Raw genomic sequence first — 19,549 nt, 5'->3', positions numbered from 1 at the left:
TTTCTCTGTGTAGAGAACACCCAGGTCTGGTAGTTTCAAACGTGCTTCACTTGGAAGTTTAATTTTCAACTCTAAAAGCAACTAGAAGACCACAGGCACGGCTAATACTATTTCAGATCCTTGCAAAACAAAATCACAAAATCTTGCTAGGCTGTTACCAGTAGCTGAAGCGATTACAAGTAGTGTAGTAGGTAACGTACAGCTAGTTGCATCCTTGGTGGAATTCATTGTATCCTCTTTTTCTTATCCTTCTTAAAGCCTATATACATATTTACACAAACGGAAAAGCTTATCTGTGTGAGAATAAAGTGTCCCCCAAAGCAGCTGCTTGGTTTTTACTTCATATGAGTAGTTTTTAACTCCATATGATTTTTTTTTTCCTTTAAGGGCAAGGAACAATAAGGTTTGAATACGCTGCCTTTTTTCATGTTTGGATATGGGTGTGTGTGCTTGTGCATGTGTACACATGTATGTATGTATGTATAAAAGCAGTTAACATTGCTAATTAACAGCAATATAATTAAAACCTCATCATAAGTAATTTTGTTGGATTTTACTAGATGCTTTTAAGCCCATGTTTTTGATGGCTAAATAGTTTTGTCAGTTTTTCTAAGGAGTTGCAAGCTTATATATTTAGCAGCTGAATTGTAGCATTTTTAAACTGAAGTAATTACAAATGCAACTCCTTAAAGACAGTATGTAATTCAGAAGAAAAAGCACTAATAAATATCATTATTTGCAGTGAGACTGTTGCTCTCACTTTTCTTCTTCTACATTGGCTTTTGTGTTTGAGTTGTCTATTTTAGACTTGGTAGAGAAAAAACATCATTTTGTGTCAGAATTGAAGTTCTTGTCATATAGTGAACTTTTCTTCGTATGCTTGTCTTCAATGCAAGAGTAGAGTAGTATTAGGCAGCCCTTAGCTGTTTGCATCTTACCTAATTCACACACCTCTGATAAAAGTTTTGGAAAGATTCTTAGTTTTTCCTTCTTCAGTTACTACCTTTGAAAAATAAATCTTTGATTTTAGCATGTAGGTCTAAATATGTAGTCACCAGGACAGGAAAGTGAATGAACTGAAAGTAGAGAGAAGTCTGTTAAATAGAAAGTCTGAATTCTATAATATAACATGGTGGAAAGGCATATATAACCCCATATATATTTTTGTGTCATACCAGGTGTTTAATTGATTTCAGTGCAGAGTCATGCTTCTCTTACTATATGACCAATTATTTGCAGAAGACCACCAGTTTACCCTAGTTGTACTTTTAAGTCTTTTTCCTCACTTCTAAGGGACATAGGAGGAAGGAAAAAATTGTTATCAGGTTTGTTAGTGCAACAGAAGATTTTTCTGTTTCTGTCCTTTTTCCTGTGCTAGCTGCCAAAACCAAGTTTTACTAAGTCTAACATCATTAACTTCCTGATATCAGGTCCCAGTTTGTGTCCAGATCCCATGGCATTTTTGTGGATTGGTGAGTAAGGCCAAGTTGACTACCAGACCTTGGTCATGTGGCCCAAAGCAAAAAAATTTCTGCCTGATTTCAAGGCAAAAGATTGTTTAACCTGCTGCATGCTGGAAGTACAGCTCCTGTGCTACTGTTTGATGGGAATGGGAGGAGGGAAGGGAACCCTCAAAGAAATGTGGCTTTAGGGAAGCCTGAGCCTGCGTTTTTCCAGCAGCTGAGACTACTGATGAACTTAGCACCCTTTGTTGTTCATTGATGTGAAGGCTCCTGACCTGTGAAATGCTGCCATAACCTGTGGCATTTGGCTCTGTTTAACTGAAGCTAAGAAATACCCACGGTCTAAGCTATGGAAGCTTGCTTTCACTGAAGGTGGTCAGAGCCCAAGACCAGAAGTACCCAAGCCCATTATCCTGCCTTTAGCAGTGGTGCATACAGGATACTTACAGACTTCACCTCTGTCTTATACTGCTGGCACATACACTGAGCTTTTGGCAGCCAGCATTTGATAGACTTCCAGAACTGGAAATTGTATTTTCACCGTTGTGTTTAGTAACCCTGGATGAACCTTTCTTCTTTGCATTTGTTCACTTGTATTTTGAACATCCTCTCATGACTCTCATCACTCATGATTTGTGCCAGTGAGTTCCATAGTCCAATTGTGCATTGTGCCAAATTATATATATATATATATATATATACACACACGCACACACTCTTTTGTTAGTTTTTAATCTGCTGTCTCATAGCCATGTTGGTGTCCTGTACTTTCTTAGGAGAAATAATGAATAACCGTTTCCTGTAGACTTTTCTCCTTGTCATTCACAGTTGTGTAGACGTCTGTAGTGTTCCCCCTTGGTTGTCTCTTCCAGTCTGAAGACTGTCGATTTGTGTAGTCCTTCTTGTGCAGAAACCATTCCATACCAGTGATCATTTGTCCCTCCCTGCTTTGTATCTTTTCTAGTTCTTCTGTCTTTGTTTGAGGTGGGGTGACCAGAATAGATAACCAGATTTAAAATGAGGATGCATCATTTATACAGTGGTGTAACGATGTTTTCTGTTTTCTCTGTTCCTTCATAATTTCTCTTTGCCTTTATGACTGCTACTGAGCCAACTGTCCACAGAGAGTTATCTGCAGTGACTGCAAGGTCTCTGTCCTGGGTGGAACAGAGCTAATTTAGAGCCTATTGTTGTGTATGTATAGCTAGGGCTGTATATCCCTGTGAGCACCACTTTGCATTATATCAACATTGAATACCATTTCCCTTTTATTGTGCACTCAGAATTTGTAATATCCTTCTGCAGTTCTTTGGAACTGGTTTTACTTTTGACTGTAATCTTTTTTTTTTTTATTTTTTGTCAATAAACTTTGTCACGTCACTATTCACTCCCTTATCCAGATCACTTCACAAACGGCACAGATCTTTGTGGGACCCTGCTGGTAACTTTCCTCCATTGTGAAAAATGGCTGTGTATTCACACTCCATTTCCTGTCTTTTAATCAATTATGGAAAGGCATGTAGGACTTTCCCTCTTAATCCTTGCCATCTTAGCTTCTGCCAGAGCTTTGATTGGGGACCTTCTCAAAGGCTTTTTGGAAATCCAGATTTACTCCAAGCTGGATCACTGTTTCCCATGTGCTTCCTAACTCTTCCAGTGACCTCTAAGAGGTTTGGGAGGCAGGACTTCCCTCAACAAAAGATAAGTTGATTCTTCACGGATATATCTCATGTATGTATGGATATGTTCTAATCAATACTTACAGCTTCAGTGAATGTGCCAGCTTTAGCAGTAGAGTTGTGCAATTCCCCAGGCCCTTGCCTTGGGGGAGTTTCCGCATGGTGCTTTTGCCAGAATGTCTAAGGGGCAGCAAGTATGGCTATGGACAGTGGCAAGCAGCTGAGAGCTGGCTGCCTCTTCGGCCACTGCAGCTGTGGGCAGTGAACCAAGTCCTGGGAAGGCCCTTTCCCCCCAGCTCTTTAATCTATGTGTAGCGCTGCTATTCCACTGTTGGCTTTTACCCCCCTCCTCTTTTAATCCTAAAAAACAAAAAGGTGGAGGGGTTGAAGAGGCGAGCCTCTGTGCCGCCAGATACACATTCTCATTTTCTTCAGTTCCCGTTGATGCAGGTGTAGGGGCTATTTTGAGATGATGCGCAAAGGAGAGTAAATTGTATTCTTATTTTAGTTTGGAAAACTAACCATAGCTGCTTCAAGGATAGAAAGTCAAACCTCTTTTCAGGTACCATGTGGGTTTTATTTCCTTCATCTCCATTTCCTCCTGCATTTCACTGACAGAACATCATGGTTTGTTTTCAAACTGCAATTCCTTAAGTACATTACGATTCTTGCATTTAGAAATGGTCTCTCGTATATAAATGTCATAATATACTTGTGTCAGTACTGTAATGTGGCATCAAAAATCAAACGCTTAATAAAGAAATTTGAGATCTTTAAGTGCTTTATTCCTTAAAAAAACAAACTTACTAAGGTAGAATTTATGCGGCTGTCAGACTGTTCAAAAAAATAACCATAAATAGTTTACTGCATGAAGATGATTCTTGTTCTCTCCTTTGCATGGTTTACTGTGAAAAGAAAGATCAGAATCATGGGATTGTCTGTACAGTGCAGAGAAGTTCTTGGGAAGGTCTGTCCTTGCTGACTCATAATACAAAAATAAATCAACATTTAATGAAAAAAGAAATTGCACATTCAAAGGCAATAAAAGGGCAATAATTCTTGCACTGAGTGCTGCTTTAGACTGTGGAGCTCATTGGCACGTGGAAGTCTTCAAGAATTTATTGAGAGTCCAGAGAGACAGTGGAGCACAAGAGCAGTCAGTAGTGTTGTGAATTTTAGAACAGGTTCTTCATCTGCATCAGAGCTTAAGGTCAGCCCAAAATACTAAGAATCAGAATGAAGGCTTAGAGAGAGGAGTTGAAGTGATAAAATGCTAAAATAATTGTAGACAAGGAATATGAACCAGTTTGTTCTTATCACGTTAGATAGAGTGAGGAAATAACTTCTCATAAACACCATGCTTCTGCAATGTTTGTACCTCCAAGAAATATAAATGTCAGTCAGTTGGTGCTGAGAAGGAAAATAACCAGCTACATGAATACCCATATGTTCTCTATACGCCAGAGCCAGCTTTTCAGGACAAAACATTCATAGATACACATACACAACGCACTGCTTAGCTGTTGTAAGTCTGGCTCATTCCCCTAAGGCTGTTTTCCAGGAGGAAATCCTGGCCTTCTTTCCAGCTAGACAAGTGCAGCATCTCCCCTTCGCACCCATAAGGGGAGAACAGGACTGCAAACTATCTACAATTAAAATTAGCTTCAAGCTTTGCTGACTCGCTTTACTGTATGTTTCTAATCAAGAGGGACAGTTATCATCTCTCAGGCAGAAGTCTACTTGAATCATATTAATTCTGAGCAGTCTGAAATCTGAAAACAAATAAGAACTGTGTAAACTTCACAAACATTTTAATATCTCTTATTTGTGCATGTTTGTGCAAAAGGTACGACTCATAGGAAGCAAGAAAAATCCAATATCTAGGGTTCCCCACTTCACACCACGGGTACATGTTTTTTCCTCACAGCGGCCTGAGCTTAGGGAGGAAGAAGATTTTGGCCTAAACGCCAAATTTTCTTGACATTGCTAAAGAGGCTGTCAGAGCAGATCTGTCTGCACCCTGTGAGCCAATTCAGGAGTCAGCTGTTGGTCCCTCACAGCTTAGTTCTCGTGGTGTTTCACGCTGAAAGCCTTTGATGCTTGTACCAACATAGCTGCAGTGGATTAAGGAACGTTTAACAGAGGAGAAATTTTACCAGCTCATTCTGTGTCACCTCAGTGGGACTGAAACATCAGATGTACCTCACTTTCCTCCCAGTTCCCTTTCACATTGCATCACACCTCCTCTGTGTGAATGATACTATTGCCTTCTGCTCTTGTAATGGTGGAGGTAAGCAGAGCGTAATTGAGTCGATGACTTTAATGAATCGTCATTGCGGTGCAATGCAGGTTCTGGGTTGACCAATGTTAAAACAGAAGAGATATCTGAAGTGAAGATGGATGCGGAGTTCCGGCATGACTCAGGATATGAAGTTCATCATCAAAAGCTGGTGAGTGAACAAACAGCTCTTTCCACACCTGTATTTCGAGTTGCTGATTCGATCGTGAACCTAGTGGGTCAGTTGTGGCCATGTTTCCCCTGAGTGATGTGGACACTGAGAGTGCCAACAAAAAGTTTTCACGTGAACAGATATGATTTTTCTGGTTCTCTGTCTTAAATGAGAGTAAACCTGGAATAATTTCAGCAGAGAGAATGGAAAGCCATCAAGTCTCACATAAGAGGAAATTCTGACAGTTCCTGCCCTTGCACTGCCACATGACTGGATGTGGTCATATGGGCAATACTTGTCCCACAGTCCATCTGTCATGGTCACATAAAGAGAAGGGGTACAGAAGAAGGAAAATGCTAAGTAAGTTTAAAAAAGGAAAAAAAAAAAATGTTTGATGGAGACACACAGCATGGTGCAGCAAGAAATAGAGTGACACCATTTCAGGAATAGATTCCTTTTCTGTCAGAACAGATGGTGGTGGTGTATGAAATGAAGGAGGCTGAACTCCATGGAGCAACCTTTCGTGAGATTGCCTGCTTGGGATAAGAGGAGATTCTCCACTGGCCTTTATTTTAATTTGTACTTGGCTGTGTCTGTGTGTTTTGTTCCTTAAGGTATATTAAATTATTAACAGGTGAAGGACAGGTAGGAGCAAAATACTGTTCTCCATTTGAACTGTGCTTCTTATGAAAAAAAAATAACAACCAAAAGCAATATAAGTAAGAACAAGCACCTCCTAAAAGCTTTTTTCAGTCCCTTAATAAGTAATGAAGAACCCATACAGCAGTGTTGACTATAAATCTTTTCTGCTTCCTCTTTTGTAAAGTTATATTACATGATGAGATTTCAATTCCGTGACTTTCAATATCCTGATACTAAACTTGAAAGCTTTTTTTTCTTAATATATTCTTAAAGCTAAGTAGTGCTGAAAATTAAAATTAACGTGGGACTCAAATTTGCATTTGAACTAAGCAGTCAATGTGTGAAAAGATATTCTGCCATGTCTTTGATGGCGAGAACTGAGAATTCCCAGTGTGGCGAGCTAATCCAAAATGCATTAGCATTAATTTGGGAAATTCTGACGTGCTTCGCTCAGATGGTTAAACATCCTGACGGAGTAAACCCCTGCAGTTTACTGAAGTGAAGAAACTTGCAGGAATGTGTTTTAGACACAGCAGTTATTGATCCTGTGTCACGTGCACTTCCCAGCAGCAGCCTTTGATGTTTAAGTGGTTTGATACCATCTCAACCAGTCTGGTGATGGAAACGGCCCTTACCATGGTGGCTGACAGGGAATGCATTGCAATCCCTGCATTTCAGTAACCTGTGTGTTGCTTAAAATGGGACCTTTCCAGCTTTTTAAAGCATTTTATTCCATACTTCTTACTGATAGGTACAAGCATTATTTAAAAATCAATAAGCTGTCCTATAGGTTATCTTTTCAATTGAGACTGAGCAAGGAGTCCAGTATTCCTGAGAAATTACTGGATTGATGCCTTACAGGGCATTGCTTGTTTACCACATGCCATATCCTACGTGATGCTCTTCTCCATTAGCTTTAATTCAAAAGCAGTAAGCAGAAAATTCTTCCATCTATGTTTTCCTTCTCCGGTGCCCTGGTAGGATTTACTGAAATGGTCTCCCTAGGATATTGCTTTGAATTCAGCTGCACGTTGTATTTTACATGCAAACTTCTGAATTAAGCTGAAATTGCAGTTATTTTCTCCTTTATGAATGTTCGCGTTTTAACTGTACATTAAGATGATTTTCATGGCTCCGAGTGCTTAAGGCCTTCCTCTGTTCCATACACATATACACAATAGCTGGAGCATTTCACAGTGCTCCAAAGTAGTATGGTAACAGAATTTCAGTCCTGGGCAGGTAAAATTGACAGAAGAAATTATTACTTCACATCAGCTTGTGCCAACACTGTCCGTTGTGTGTACTTTCCACTGAACTCTTAACCTTAAGCACATTTCTTGCTTATATAGGAACAATATAAATATTTATACAGCATGCTTTAATACCTCTCTGAGGAAGATTGTGTTTCTTAAAGCATGCAAATATTATACAGCTCATTATAATTCTCAGCTGGTTTCCTGCTTCCCTCTGCATTTTTCTTAAATACTTGTCAAAGTGTTTAGTCTTTCAGAGTGAGGTAGTCTTACAGTTCTGTGAATGTAGTCTATTCTCTAATCCTTTTTGCCCATTTTGGTTAAAAATAATAATAATAAAAGCCCTCTATTGATGAGCAGACAAAAGGTTTGTAAAGTATGCATAGATGTAAAATAATCCAGCATATTCCTTGAATACAAAGCAGGACAGTGAAAACAATCACCCACTTTTCATACCTGCTCCTGTTGCTAAAAGCCAATCTTATTAAACGCATAGTAAAGCATCTTGCTGTCCACTGATTTGCCTTATGAGTACACATAATTCAAGTGGATTGTCCCTGTTTTTCACACAACTGTCATCTCATCTGGGTCTCACACGAGTATGGTCATAATCCAGGTACAGCTCGTTCTCCCCTTACCCAGCAAAATCTTGATGTGTCCCTTGGTGGTCACTTAAATCCGCATGCTTATGTTTTTTGGACTCTTGTGTCTTTGATGTGAGAATTTTCTCCCAGCTGGTTGTGTGCAAGTTTCACTGTTGTCCTACAGATCATCGCTGCTCCTTTATCGAAGAAATGCATCAGGCATAGTCCAAACAAGCCACACAGATGTAAAACAGCTGCTATGTAAGACCCATGTGAAGCAGAGACATGGAGATAAGTCTCCCCTTTAGCCACAGCACTGCTACACCACAGGCAATACAGATTTCCCAAATTACTCTTTTCCAACTGTGAGAGCTTTGTGGTACAGCGATCCAGTTTTGACTAATTAGGGTGACATGCAATGCTGCTCAATTACTGATACTTCAATAGGCTATTGCTGTGGCAGCTGGACAGGTTAGCCAAATACTCAGTGAACTTTTTATTAGCCATTTTCCTTTATTTTTCTTTTGTAGGTGTTCTTTGCTGAAGATGTGGGTTCAAATAAAGGTGCCATCATTGGACTAATGGTAGGAGGTGTTGTCATAGCAACAGTGATTGTCATTACTTTGGTGATGCTGAAGAAGAAGCAGTACACATCTATTCATCATGGGGTTGTGGAGGTAAGAAAAGACTACCAAGCACAACTGGTGTCACATGTACAATACAGTCAACACGCTGCTCTGTAAATATATTTACAAATGAAGAAATCATGTTTTTGGCTAGCCTAATGTTCAAAGTTGGAGTAGTTATATCTGCAGAGTGGAACGGAATTGCCTTATTTTGTAAATGCAGACACAATATAAACCATGTTAAGTTGGGTGTAAAACCACGAGAATATCTTCTGGAACTATCCCAGACCAATCACCTCATAATGTGGAAGTTTATTTTATAGGAAAATTGACAGTAGCCAATGAGCAGATACTGTAAAAGAGGAAAAATCTAGTTTTACTGTTGTTGGGAATGCGCATACACAGATTTCTTTATTTAACTTGCAGATAAACATTTGAGGCAGATCTTGTGCGGATTGTGCTGTACACTACAAGGATTTTCCCTGTACAAATACTTGATTACTTTTTGTTCTCTAAACAAGATTTTCTTTTGCTACCAACAGCTTTTGATTTACGACTAATCTGAAACTCATAGATTTGAGAAACAAATAATACGTGAGATTCTCATATGGGATTTTCAAGATGAAAACCCTTGTCTTTTCCCAATCTACCAAGTAAATTTGTGGTCAGTTTACAGTAACTTAAAATACCTCATCTGTTGCTTGGATATAAGAAAGGATCTCTGTAAGTAGAAAAACTTAATTATGAGAACTAGAAAGGAGTTTGTGTAACTTTTTTTTCCCCTTGTGTATTGATACCTAGTTTGCTGTGTGAGTGTCTGGTTTGCAGATGGTACTTATATTAGCCAGCACTTGAAACATTTATATATTTTTGCCTTCCAAAACTGGTATTTTCAATTTTTGATTGAAACTAAGTCTTGTTCAAGTCCACAGTTATCTTGGTTTCACCTTGAGTCAAATGAACCTTTCTTTGGTCTTACTGGAGACCGACATTCTTCCTGATGCATGTATTCCACCATCTAGGGCAACGAAGGGTCTTAAAGATACTTGAGTAAGCATTTTTCTTAAGCCTGTGCTTGTGTGTCCCTATGTCTGTGCTGTGGTTGCCCACGAGGTTTGAAACCTTCCAAAGAGAGATGGTCAGAAGAGCATGAACTGTTTGGGGTGAGATTTGAGCAGACAGCAAGCTGTCCAGGATTTGGACCTAGAGGCAGGAAATAGCAAGCAAGAATCTCAGCTTTAACTTTCCGTATGAAAGCTTGCAGTCCGTTTTGTAGAAAATTAAAACAGGTTTTAGTTTTAAATCACCTAGTTGATAACTGCTGCCAACAGTTGTGCAACCTGAGACCCTCCTTTGGCTGAATTTAGCAACAACAGAATAGATCAGGAGGCTTGCTAGGCCAAAGCCCCAAATCTGACATTGAATGTGGACATACCATTATTGCAGGATAACCTTAAATTTTCAGATGGGCTTCACCTGATGGAATGATGTGGCAAAGGTAATCCTGGATTCCTACAAGCTTTCTTCACTGACAGGGAACTTGGAAATGTTGGACTAGAAATAACATGCACAAGCTGAACAAGTAATTAACGTGAAAATGACAGCATCACTTAGGGAATAAAAAATTCTACAGATAAAACCATAAAGCTATAGCATGCGAATCTACCAAGAATATTAGTCAATTTATAGTACCACACTGTAGGTGGTGTCGCCTTGTAGATTTGCTGCATTGTGTCTGGCATCAGCAGGAAGGATTCCTTTTTCTGCCAGACTTACTCTGTGTCTTGGCAGACTGCATAGCCTCACTGTCTGAGCTTATCGCCTGCAAGAAAGGCATAACATCTATTTTTGTCCTAGGTTGGTGAAAATTTTGTAGCACTTACTTCAGAGGAAAAAAAAACACCTAAAGATCCATATACAATTGATGTTTAATATTAAAATGTCTTCGAAATTAAGTTGTTCCATTCTGAAGAGGACTAATGTATTCAGCAACAGTGCACCTTTAATGTGCTGTGCACAAAAAGCACAAAAGAGCAAAATCACTTCATGTAAAATAACCGTACATCAGCTCTAAGTTGGCTGAGAATGTTTTAACAAGTCAACTCTGACTGTTGTACTTTTTCTCATTTCACTATTTCTTTAACAAAAGACACATTAAAAATCCTGTTAGCCTTTTTTTTGAAGCTCTGAGGAGGAATTACTTGTCCTGTTTAGAAAAAGTGTCATCATAATTTTCTTCCAATTCTGAGAATATAAATGTTTCAAAGTGGTTCAGACTCTCCAGGAGAACAACTGCCACAGTTAAGTAAGTAAATGACTGAATGATTGAAAATTACTGTATGTGGACATAGGAGCTCTGGCAAAAATTTTGAAGGTGTTTTTTTCCTGGTGCGCTCACCCCAGCTGTCTGCAGGAGGTTACTTACTCCATTAAAGCAGGTGGCAAAAGAGGTTCTCACCTCTCCCGTGCTCCAGACTACAGCTGACTGTCTCAACTCCTTCTCTTTCAGGACCTCTTTGAAACTCATTTACTTTTCTGTTACAGAGGCAGCACCTCCAGCAGGAGCATGTGGGGAGAGGTGACAATGTGAGGGCTCAGAGCAGTAGCAAAGAAGCCATTAAAATTGCTCTACTACTCTCCAAAGTCCATCTCTCAAAGTCGGATCTGCTGGTGTATATTAGGCAGCATCCATTTACCGTCGTTTAAACAGCAATATTGTGTTCAGTGCATCTGTGAGAGCTGCCAGCACCTCCTCTCTGGGCTTTTGATCTGCTCAGTGTGTGTAGAGGCAGCACGTGAATTTTTCTGCAGCATTATCATCCTCCTGACTCCACGTTAGGGTTTGCTCTGTGAAGGATCCATAGGCTGGAGCATCAGGGGACTGATGGACAAAGAGTCTCAAAAGAGGTTATCTGTCTGACCGAGCTGTTCTCTCAAGCGACATCACATCATAGAAAAGAGAAGTGTCTCGGCTGCTTCTCAGCAGCACCAGAGTACCCACACCTCTTATATGCTGTGTTCAACTTCTGCCACCTCCATAATGGGTGCAAAAAGCTTCTTAAAATGGTAAATGGCTTTAGGGATTTACTGACAAGGAGATAATCGGGTTCAAGGCATGTCGTGTGGCAGAGCAATACCTAGGACAGAGGTTGTAAGGAACGAGAGGAAGAGTTTGGCAGAGTCAAAATGGGTAAAACTGAGTAGAAGAGAAGACATTCAGGATGAGCGATAGTGCACGTAGGTTGGCGGTGAGATGGATTACCCTGCAGCAGACAACTACAGGAAGGAGAGGAGGTACCAGCACTAGTCATTTTAAAGGCTAAAGGGGAAATTAAAAAAAAAAAAAAAAGACTAAGACTGCAAGTAGGAGCCTCAATAAATCCCTTTCATCTATAAATACCATATTTCAGCAGTTATTGGACTTTCACTGTAAACTAGTTTTATTGAAGTGAGACTTTGGCATATTGTGCAAAGGTGTTAAAAATTCAGTCCTATTTTACTGTCCTTCCTCATATCCTTTCCCTAATCTTTTTGTCCTCCCTGTTTTTTTCCCAATCTCTTTGTCCTCCCTGATTTTTTTCCCAGTTTCTATAGTTTCTCATCAGTTCTTCAGTCTCTTCTGCCTTGAACTTTGATTCTTTTTTCTTTATTTATGTTGTCTTACCCCATTTCTTTCCCACAAGCAGGTTATGCTGTGTTCTTATCACATCTTCTAGTCCTGAATAAGAAGTGCTGAGTGGGAGGCTTAAGCTAAAACGGGTGACAGAGTTCAATACAGTGTTGTTTGGAGCTTAAATATGAAGAAGTACAGCACAGGTTCTGGCATTGCCCTCCTTCGCATCCCAGCCTAGTGGGGTGAGCCTCCTAGAAAGGAAGGTGCTCTCAGGCATGTGTTGATACACAGAGATCCCTGATCCTTCTACCTCAGAGCTTCATATTGTGCTTTAATTTCATGATACAAGAGAATCTGTTGGTGGGTTTAGTTCTGAATTGTGATGCTCTCACTTATTGATTTGGAGAAGCACTAGATACTCCGGTAGCGTGGTGGTGTTGTGCACAAGAACCAGGGCTGGCTTGAGCTACAGCAGCCCCTTCAAGAATGAAAGGAAGGGTGGCTGTTCCTCTGCACTTGCTTTGTGTTCTTATTTTCTTTAAGTGCTGAAAAGGCTACAGGGACATTTGCCATTCCCTGCTTTGTTCTTCTCTTCCCTTTGCAGCCGTGTTAGTTACAACTTTAGCAGCGGCAGATGGCATGCGGCGACGTTGTCACAATGGAAATAGTTAACGCTGTTAAATTTGCATGGTCCTCAGGGCAGGGATTAGGCCTTGTATGTGTTTGTACAAGAACTTACACAGAATGGATTTGTTAGGCCCTACTGCTGTTATACTGATGATATACATCAAAAACAAGTGCTCTGCCGAGCATCAGTAGCATCAAGGAATTGCCAGGATTTGATAAACTGCATATGGATCTAGATGGTGTATCCTTCTGGAGGGAGAAGTTGGCAACCCTTGGAGAAAGGACAGGTAAAGCAGCAGGAAGCAACCCAGCCCCTGAAGATCATTGCAGAGATGGTGCTATGAGTTGTGGCAGCTCTCTCACTGCCGCTCACCCAGCCCCGCCACTGCCCTCTCTGCTGGGCGCAGGTGAGGCTTGAGCAGCAGCAGGCACAGACGTCTTTAAAATGTGAGCGCGCAGTTGTTCGCTAGCTGCTGAGCACGTTGTTGTACAGAAATGTCTTGGGGATTTGGGTGTAGAGGTTGAAGAGGAGAGACGGGCTGTGAAATTCCCAGAGGTTCTCCTGTCCTTGATGGATCACAATGATGGTTGACAACCAAGCTGAGCACTCACTGCTCACATGAGCTGGCCAGGGGAAGCTTGCATCCTTCAGAGAAAAACGTTTCATTGGTCACTTTTGGAGAGGGAGGGGGGCAGGGAAAGAAAAACACTATTTCCCTCCCCTGCCCAGATTTCTAAAACAAGGTAAATCTGGAAAGAGCAGCTTAAAGCAAGAGCAATCTCTCGCTGAACAGGATCTCCCTGCCTAAGAGCATGTCACAGGAGGTGAAGAAATAGGTGGATTTGGGGTTTGTTGCATAAGAGAATTACTCCATGCAAATGCAACTTCAAAAAAAAATAAAAAAGAAAAAGCTTTTGAATGGCAGTATTTTAACAGCAAAAAAAGGCTAAGTTACATTGCAGAATCAGAAACACAGGGAACACCATGTCAGCTCAGCCCAGTGATCTTTCTGCCTGGCATCCTGTTCCCTGCCGGCAGGAGTCAAGGGCTTGCTGGAAGGCTCAGAACTCCCTGCTATGGAGAGTTTCACAATAGCCCGTGAGCAAAAGCAGTATGTGACCCTTGAATTTGGGTATTTCACAAAAATGTGTAATTACTGTGTAAGAAAAAGAGATTTGATGGAAGATACAGTGTTGATTGAAATGCAATTTGAGAGTTGGACGAGGAGATTTAGAAGGGGCACAGATATGAAAATGGATCAGATGTGGGGCTAGCAGTTCATCTGAGGAGTCCAATACATGTGCCACACACGGAACCATTTCTTAAGTAACAAATAAAAGAATATCAAGAGAGAAGATGGCTCTGAGAGAAGCCATTTTCTGGTGGTACTGTGGTATAACCTACCACAGTAAAAGAACGGCTGCAAAAATAAGCTGAGCAGCCTGCATTTGTCCCAAGCGTGGAAGAACATACCTTTAATCTTTCTCCAGGGTATCACGTAACAACTTACTGAAGGTCATAGTCTGACCTCACTAAGCTGAGTTATTTCCAGTGTTGTAGAGTAGATTTAAAATGAGTACCAGACATAAGTACTTCTCCTTTGCTTTTTTATTCAAAGGTTAGAGTAAGTTAGGCTGCTATGTAAGGCTTCTTGAGAGAATACACTTTCCATTATCCAAAAGGCTATTTTTATGCTAAAAGTAAATTGATGTTTTTTCCTAAAGGTCACTACTTACAGGAAGCCACAGGAAAATGTTCATACCTAATATGGACTGGAGGAAAGCGAATGTCACTCCAGTCTTCAAAAAGGAGGACCCGGGTAACTATAGACCGGTTATACACCTCCCCAGAAAGGTGATGGAACAACTTGTTCTTGGTGCTGTCTCTAGGCACATCAAGGATAGAGGGATCATTAGGGGCACTGAACATGGCTTCACCAAGGGGAAGTCATGCTTAACCAACTTGATAGCCTTTTATGAGGGCATAACCCGGTGGATAGATGATGGTAAAGCTGTGGATGTGGTCTATCTTGATTTCAGTAAGGCGTTTGACACGGTCTCCCACAGCATCCTCGCAGCTAAACTGAGGAAGTGTGGTCTGGATGATCGGGTAGTGAGGTGGATTGTGAACTGGCTGAAGGAAAGAAGCCAGAGAGTGGTGGTCAATGGGACAGAGTCCAGTTGGAGGTCTGTGTCTAGCGGAGTCCCGCAAGGGTCGGTTCTGGGACCAGTACTATTCAATATATTCATTAATGACTTGGATGAGGGAATAGTCAGCAAGTTCGCTGATGACACAAAACTGGGAGGAGTGGCTGACACACCGGAAGGCTGCGCAGCCATTCAGAGGGACCTAGACAGGCTGGAGAGTTGGGCGGGGAGAAATTTAATGAAATATAACAAGGGCAAGTGTAGAGTCCTGCATCTGGGCAAGAACAACCCCAGGTATGAGTACAAGTTGGGGACAGACCTGTTGGAGAGCAGCGTAGGGGAAAGGGACCCGGGGGTCCTAGTGGACAACAGGATGACCATGAGCCAGCAGTGTGCCCTTGTGGCCAAGAAGGCCAATGGCATCCTGGGGTGTATTAGAAGGGGTGTGGTTAGCAGGTCAAGAGAGGTTCTCCTCCCCCTCTACTCTGCCCTGGTGAGGCCGCATCTGGAATATTGTGTCCAGTTCTGGGCCCCTCAGTTCAAGAAGGACAGGGAACTGCTAGAGAGAGTCCAGCGCAGAGCCACGAAGATGATTAAGGGGGTGGAACATCTCCCTTATGAGGAGAGGCTGAGGGAGCTGGGTCTCTTTAGCTTGGAGAAGAGGAGACTGAGGGGTGACCTCATTAATGTTTATAAATATGTAAAGGGCAAGTGTCATGAGGATGGAGCCAGGCTCTTCTCAGTGACATCCCTTGACAGGACAAGGGGCAATGGGTGCAAGCTGGAACACAGGAGGTTCCGCATAAATATGAGGAAAAACTTCTTTACGGTGAGGGTGACCGAACACTGGAACAGGCTGCCCAGAGAGGTTGTGGAGTCTCCTTCTCTGGAGACATTCAAAACCCGCCTGGACGCGTTCCTGTGTGATATGGTCTAGGCAATCCTGCTCTGGCAGGGGGATTGGACTAGATGATCTTTCGAGGTCCCTTCCAATCCCTAACATTCTGTGATTCTGTGTGATTCTGTGTAATACTTTAGTGTGGAGTCTTAGGCACCTTCCTGATTTTAAATTTTTGACAATGTAAAATTCATTTTTTGCTTTCTCTTTTAAGAGCTGCCAAACACTAGAGATACTGGGCAGCAAATGAAATAGCTGACAAGTAGACTTTCTTAGCTCTGTTTTCATAGGTGGTTAGAAAGATAGCCAGGATACAGTAGGTTTCAAATACACAGCAGCTAGTGAGCTCACACAGCAGAGGTAAAATACCTAATTAACATTTAGAGACTGTTCTCGCTCCCTCTAATTTGATGGAGTTTTATATTACTGTAATGTTCAGTGAAGGAAGAAAATAATTTGTGGAGCCACAGGTATTCAATGGAAAGTCTTGACTGAGCTGTCTTTATTGCCAGTCTTCCAAGTAATCAAGAGAGGTCAATTTTTGTTAAGTAGAAATGCTTAAACCAGTGCAGACACATCAAGCTTTTTGTCACTAAACTGAACCAAACTCGACCTTGGAGCCAGAGAAGTTCTGTTTCCATGCATGCAATGGGGTTTTTTGCTCACCTTGTGCCTGGCTACTCTGGCATTTCATTTTTTCCAATTAATTTTTCTTGGTCTTGAGACCGCAGCACCTGCAACAGATCTGAGAGCGTAATGTAGACAGAAGGCAGCCTCGAGCCACTTCCTTCAACTTTTTAGTGAGCTTTTTCTTTTCGAGATCCAGTTGATCCCAAATATAGATACCGATGTATATCCTAGGCAGAAAAAAAAGTAATAATGGGGGACTAGCGGGGAGATGCAAAATATATCCCCTTCTTTTGTTTGTGGAGTTGCGTGCTTCCTGAGCCAGACAACAAAAGCCAAAGCTGGTACTGCTGAGTTTGGTCAGCTGGTTTTGAAGTCCTGCAGCAAAAAAAAATGAGTTGCAGAATTGTTACTGTTGCCTCATTTTCTCCTGCGTATTACTCTGTCCAAAAAGCGAACCACGACTGTCCAAGCTGGAAGAGCCGTCTCTTGCAGATTGCTCTTGAAAGCTGTTTGCTGGCTTCTCGTGTATTGCTGAATTCAGTGCCATCTGTTGATTTTGTTCACAAGGCCACTCTCAGCCCTGCGTAACTTGAAGAGTTTTCAGAGACAGTTGTCTCTTCAAACGAAGTGAGAGCCTCCAGGTCCTAGATTTAATACTCTGTTTAGTGGAGAAGTATCCCTATCGCTTCCCAGCCACCTTTATTTTAGACTCTTACAAGATTTGGTCTGAGCTTAGGACCTAGCTTACTTTCCCCATTCTGTTAAAAAAAAAAAAAGAGAGGGGGGCAGGGAGGAACCTGCCAAACAAAGTGTCTTGTGTTTCAGAGGATGCTTTCTGCCTGAATGCACAGCAGAGGGTACAAAGTATGTTGGACGGCTGTAAAGCGGGGAAACGTGGGGTATGCTGTGAATTAAGCAAGAATCTGACCCTGGTTGTTCCTTCTCACGACAGGTGGATGCTGCAGTGACACCAGAGGAGCGCCACCTTTCCAAGATGCAGCAAAATGGCTACGAAAATCCCACCTACAAGTTCTTTGAACAGATGCAGAACTAGGACACCACAGCAGCCTCATGAGTTGGACAGCAGAATGATTGCTTCACTGCCCATCGGTGTTCAGTTATAATGTGGAAAGAAAGAAAAACACTCTGTTTTATTATTTACTCATTCTCGCCTTTTGACAGCTGTGCTGTAACACAAGTAGATGCCTGAACTTGAATTAATAAAATCAGTAATGTATTTTCTCTCTCTTTCTCTTTACATTTCAGTCTTTACACTACATTATTAATGAATGTTTTTTGTGTACTGTAAAGAGGTTAGCTGTATTTAACTAGTGCATGGATAGATTCTCTTTCCCAATTATTTATCATGTAGCTCCTTCGCCAGTTGTATATTATTCTTGTGATTTGTGACAAAAATTAAGTCCTAATTGAAATATGCTTTTAAGAATTGATGGGGGATGCTTTCTGTGTCTGTGGGGTTTAGCTGCTTCTCTTTGCTGAGCATTTTTTTCTGATCACTATGCATTTTAAAGTAAAACAACATTTTTTAAAAAGTATTCCAGATGGGTTATTAAAATTCTTTTCCTCTGCAGCTGCATTTTATTGTACAGGTTGTTGCTCCTGCTGTATTAGTGACGTAGAAATCATGGGAATACACATTCGTTTCTTTGTGCCTGTTTTATGTGCACACTTTAGGCATTGAAAGGTAAACTTTATTTTCTTTTCCATGTATCTTTTTGATCTTAAAAAATATTAAAAAGAATCCCTGTTAATTGTGAGCACTTCTGGGGGGGAAAAGTGCCTGCTGGTCGAAAATTTACAGGGATCCTCTGCAGGATGATTGTACAGAACCATTGCTTAGGAATTGATAGCTTTCTACACTGTGTTACATAAATAAATTAAGAAAAAAATGTTTGGGCAAGAGTTTTCTTTGGAGTCAGAAAACAAAGATTTCTGAAAGCCACTTAAACAGAAAACATGGCTGTTCACACTGAGGGTTGGGAAGGGATTTTACTACAAGGATCACAGCACTCGCAGTCAGACCAGAGCAGAAGGAAGGTGGCAGCGAGAGGGGGTGGGGAGTGAGGGGCGCCAACTTTAGCACACCTGCCCCTCTAAGACATCATCTTTTTTTCTTTTCCTTTCTTTCAGTTTGTATAATAGTGTTTTAATGTAAATAAATACATTCCTCGAGGAGCCCTGTTGTGGTGGTGTGTTTCTGTGCTGACCAGCTGCCCTTGCTCGGGCAGAGGAGTGCGGTGTGAATGACTACCCTCCCACCTCCCCATCTGTCCCCAGGAGTGACTTGCCAGCAAGCTCTTCTCTCGCCACCGCTGCTCCGCTGCTGTCGGCGTCCTGGCGAGATCAATGCCCCGCAACGTGCCTCATTGGTGAACGCAAGGAGGAGCCTCCCAGACTGCAACACCATCCAGCACAGTACTGTGGCATGATAGTGGGTGCCCAGGAAGGGTAAACCAGCACCACCAGTAATTTTCTCCTAAAAGCTGCAGGAAGAGGGCAAAGCCGTTGGTGAGCTTGTGGTACATAAACCCCAACCTGGCACCTTCTGCCCATTGCCGGCTGGAAGCCAGCCTGAGAGCTTCCTTCAGCTCCTGGCCCTCCCAGGGCACGCCTGTGGCATAGGGAAAGCTCAGTGACCCACGCCACAGGGCTCAGCTGCCGAGAAAGGCAAGACTGCGGTGGGTGAGTGGACCTGGTGATCTTCAAGACGGCCTCTGTACCCAGCTCACACACAGCAAGGACCCCCCAGATTAAGCCTGGAGAGCAGTTGATGGAGCTACAAGCTGGGTTATGGAGTAAAACTGGAGGTGCATGTTGCATGAAAAAGCAAGCTAGTTATTGTTTCTCCACAGCAAAGGGGTTAGATAAAGCAGCACTGAGGAAGGAGCTAGGAGTAGAATAAAGACAGCAAGATC

The 19,549-nt window shown here is 41.7% G+C and overlaps 1 protein-coding gene across 5 annotated transcripts in view; it reads left to right on the top strand.

Annotated features, from left to right (window-relative positions):
• The window catches only part of APP (amyloid beta precursor protein), a 222,271-nt gene extending 203,462 nt beyond the window's left edge, over window positions 1–18,809 (top strand). For all 5 annotated transcript variants that reach the window (XM_068417788.1, XM_068417780.1, XM_068417764.1 and 2 more), the window contains 3 exons: window positions 5,492–5,592; window positions 8,602–8,748; window positions 17,566–18,809. In XM_068417788.1, the coding sequence (XP_068273889.1) occupies window positions 5,492–5,592; window positions 8,602–8,748; window positions 17,566–17,667 (350 nt within the window). In that variant the 3' untranslated portion in view covers window positions 17,668–18,809. The remainder of the gene's footprint in view (window positions 1–5,491; window positions 5,593–8,601; window positions 8,749–17,565) is intronic.
• Window positions 18,810–19,549: the final 740 nt, after the last annotated feature.

Source organism: Nyctibius grandis, chromosome 2 (genome assembly GCF_013368605.1).
Source record: "Nyctibius grandis isolate bNycGra1 chromosome 2, bNycGra1.pri, whole genome shotgun sequence".
NCBI classification, from domain to species: Eukaryota; Metazoa; Chordata; class Aves; order Nyctibiiformes; family Nyctibiidae; genus Nyctibius; species Nyctibius grandis.
This window is presented reverse-complemented; position numbering and strand designations above follow the sequence as displayed.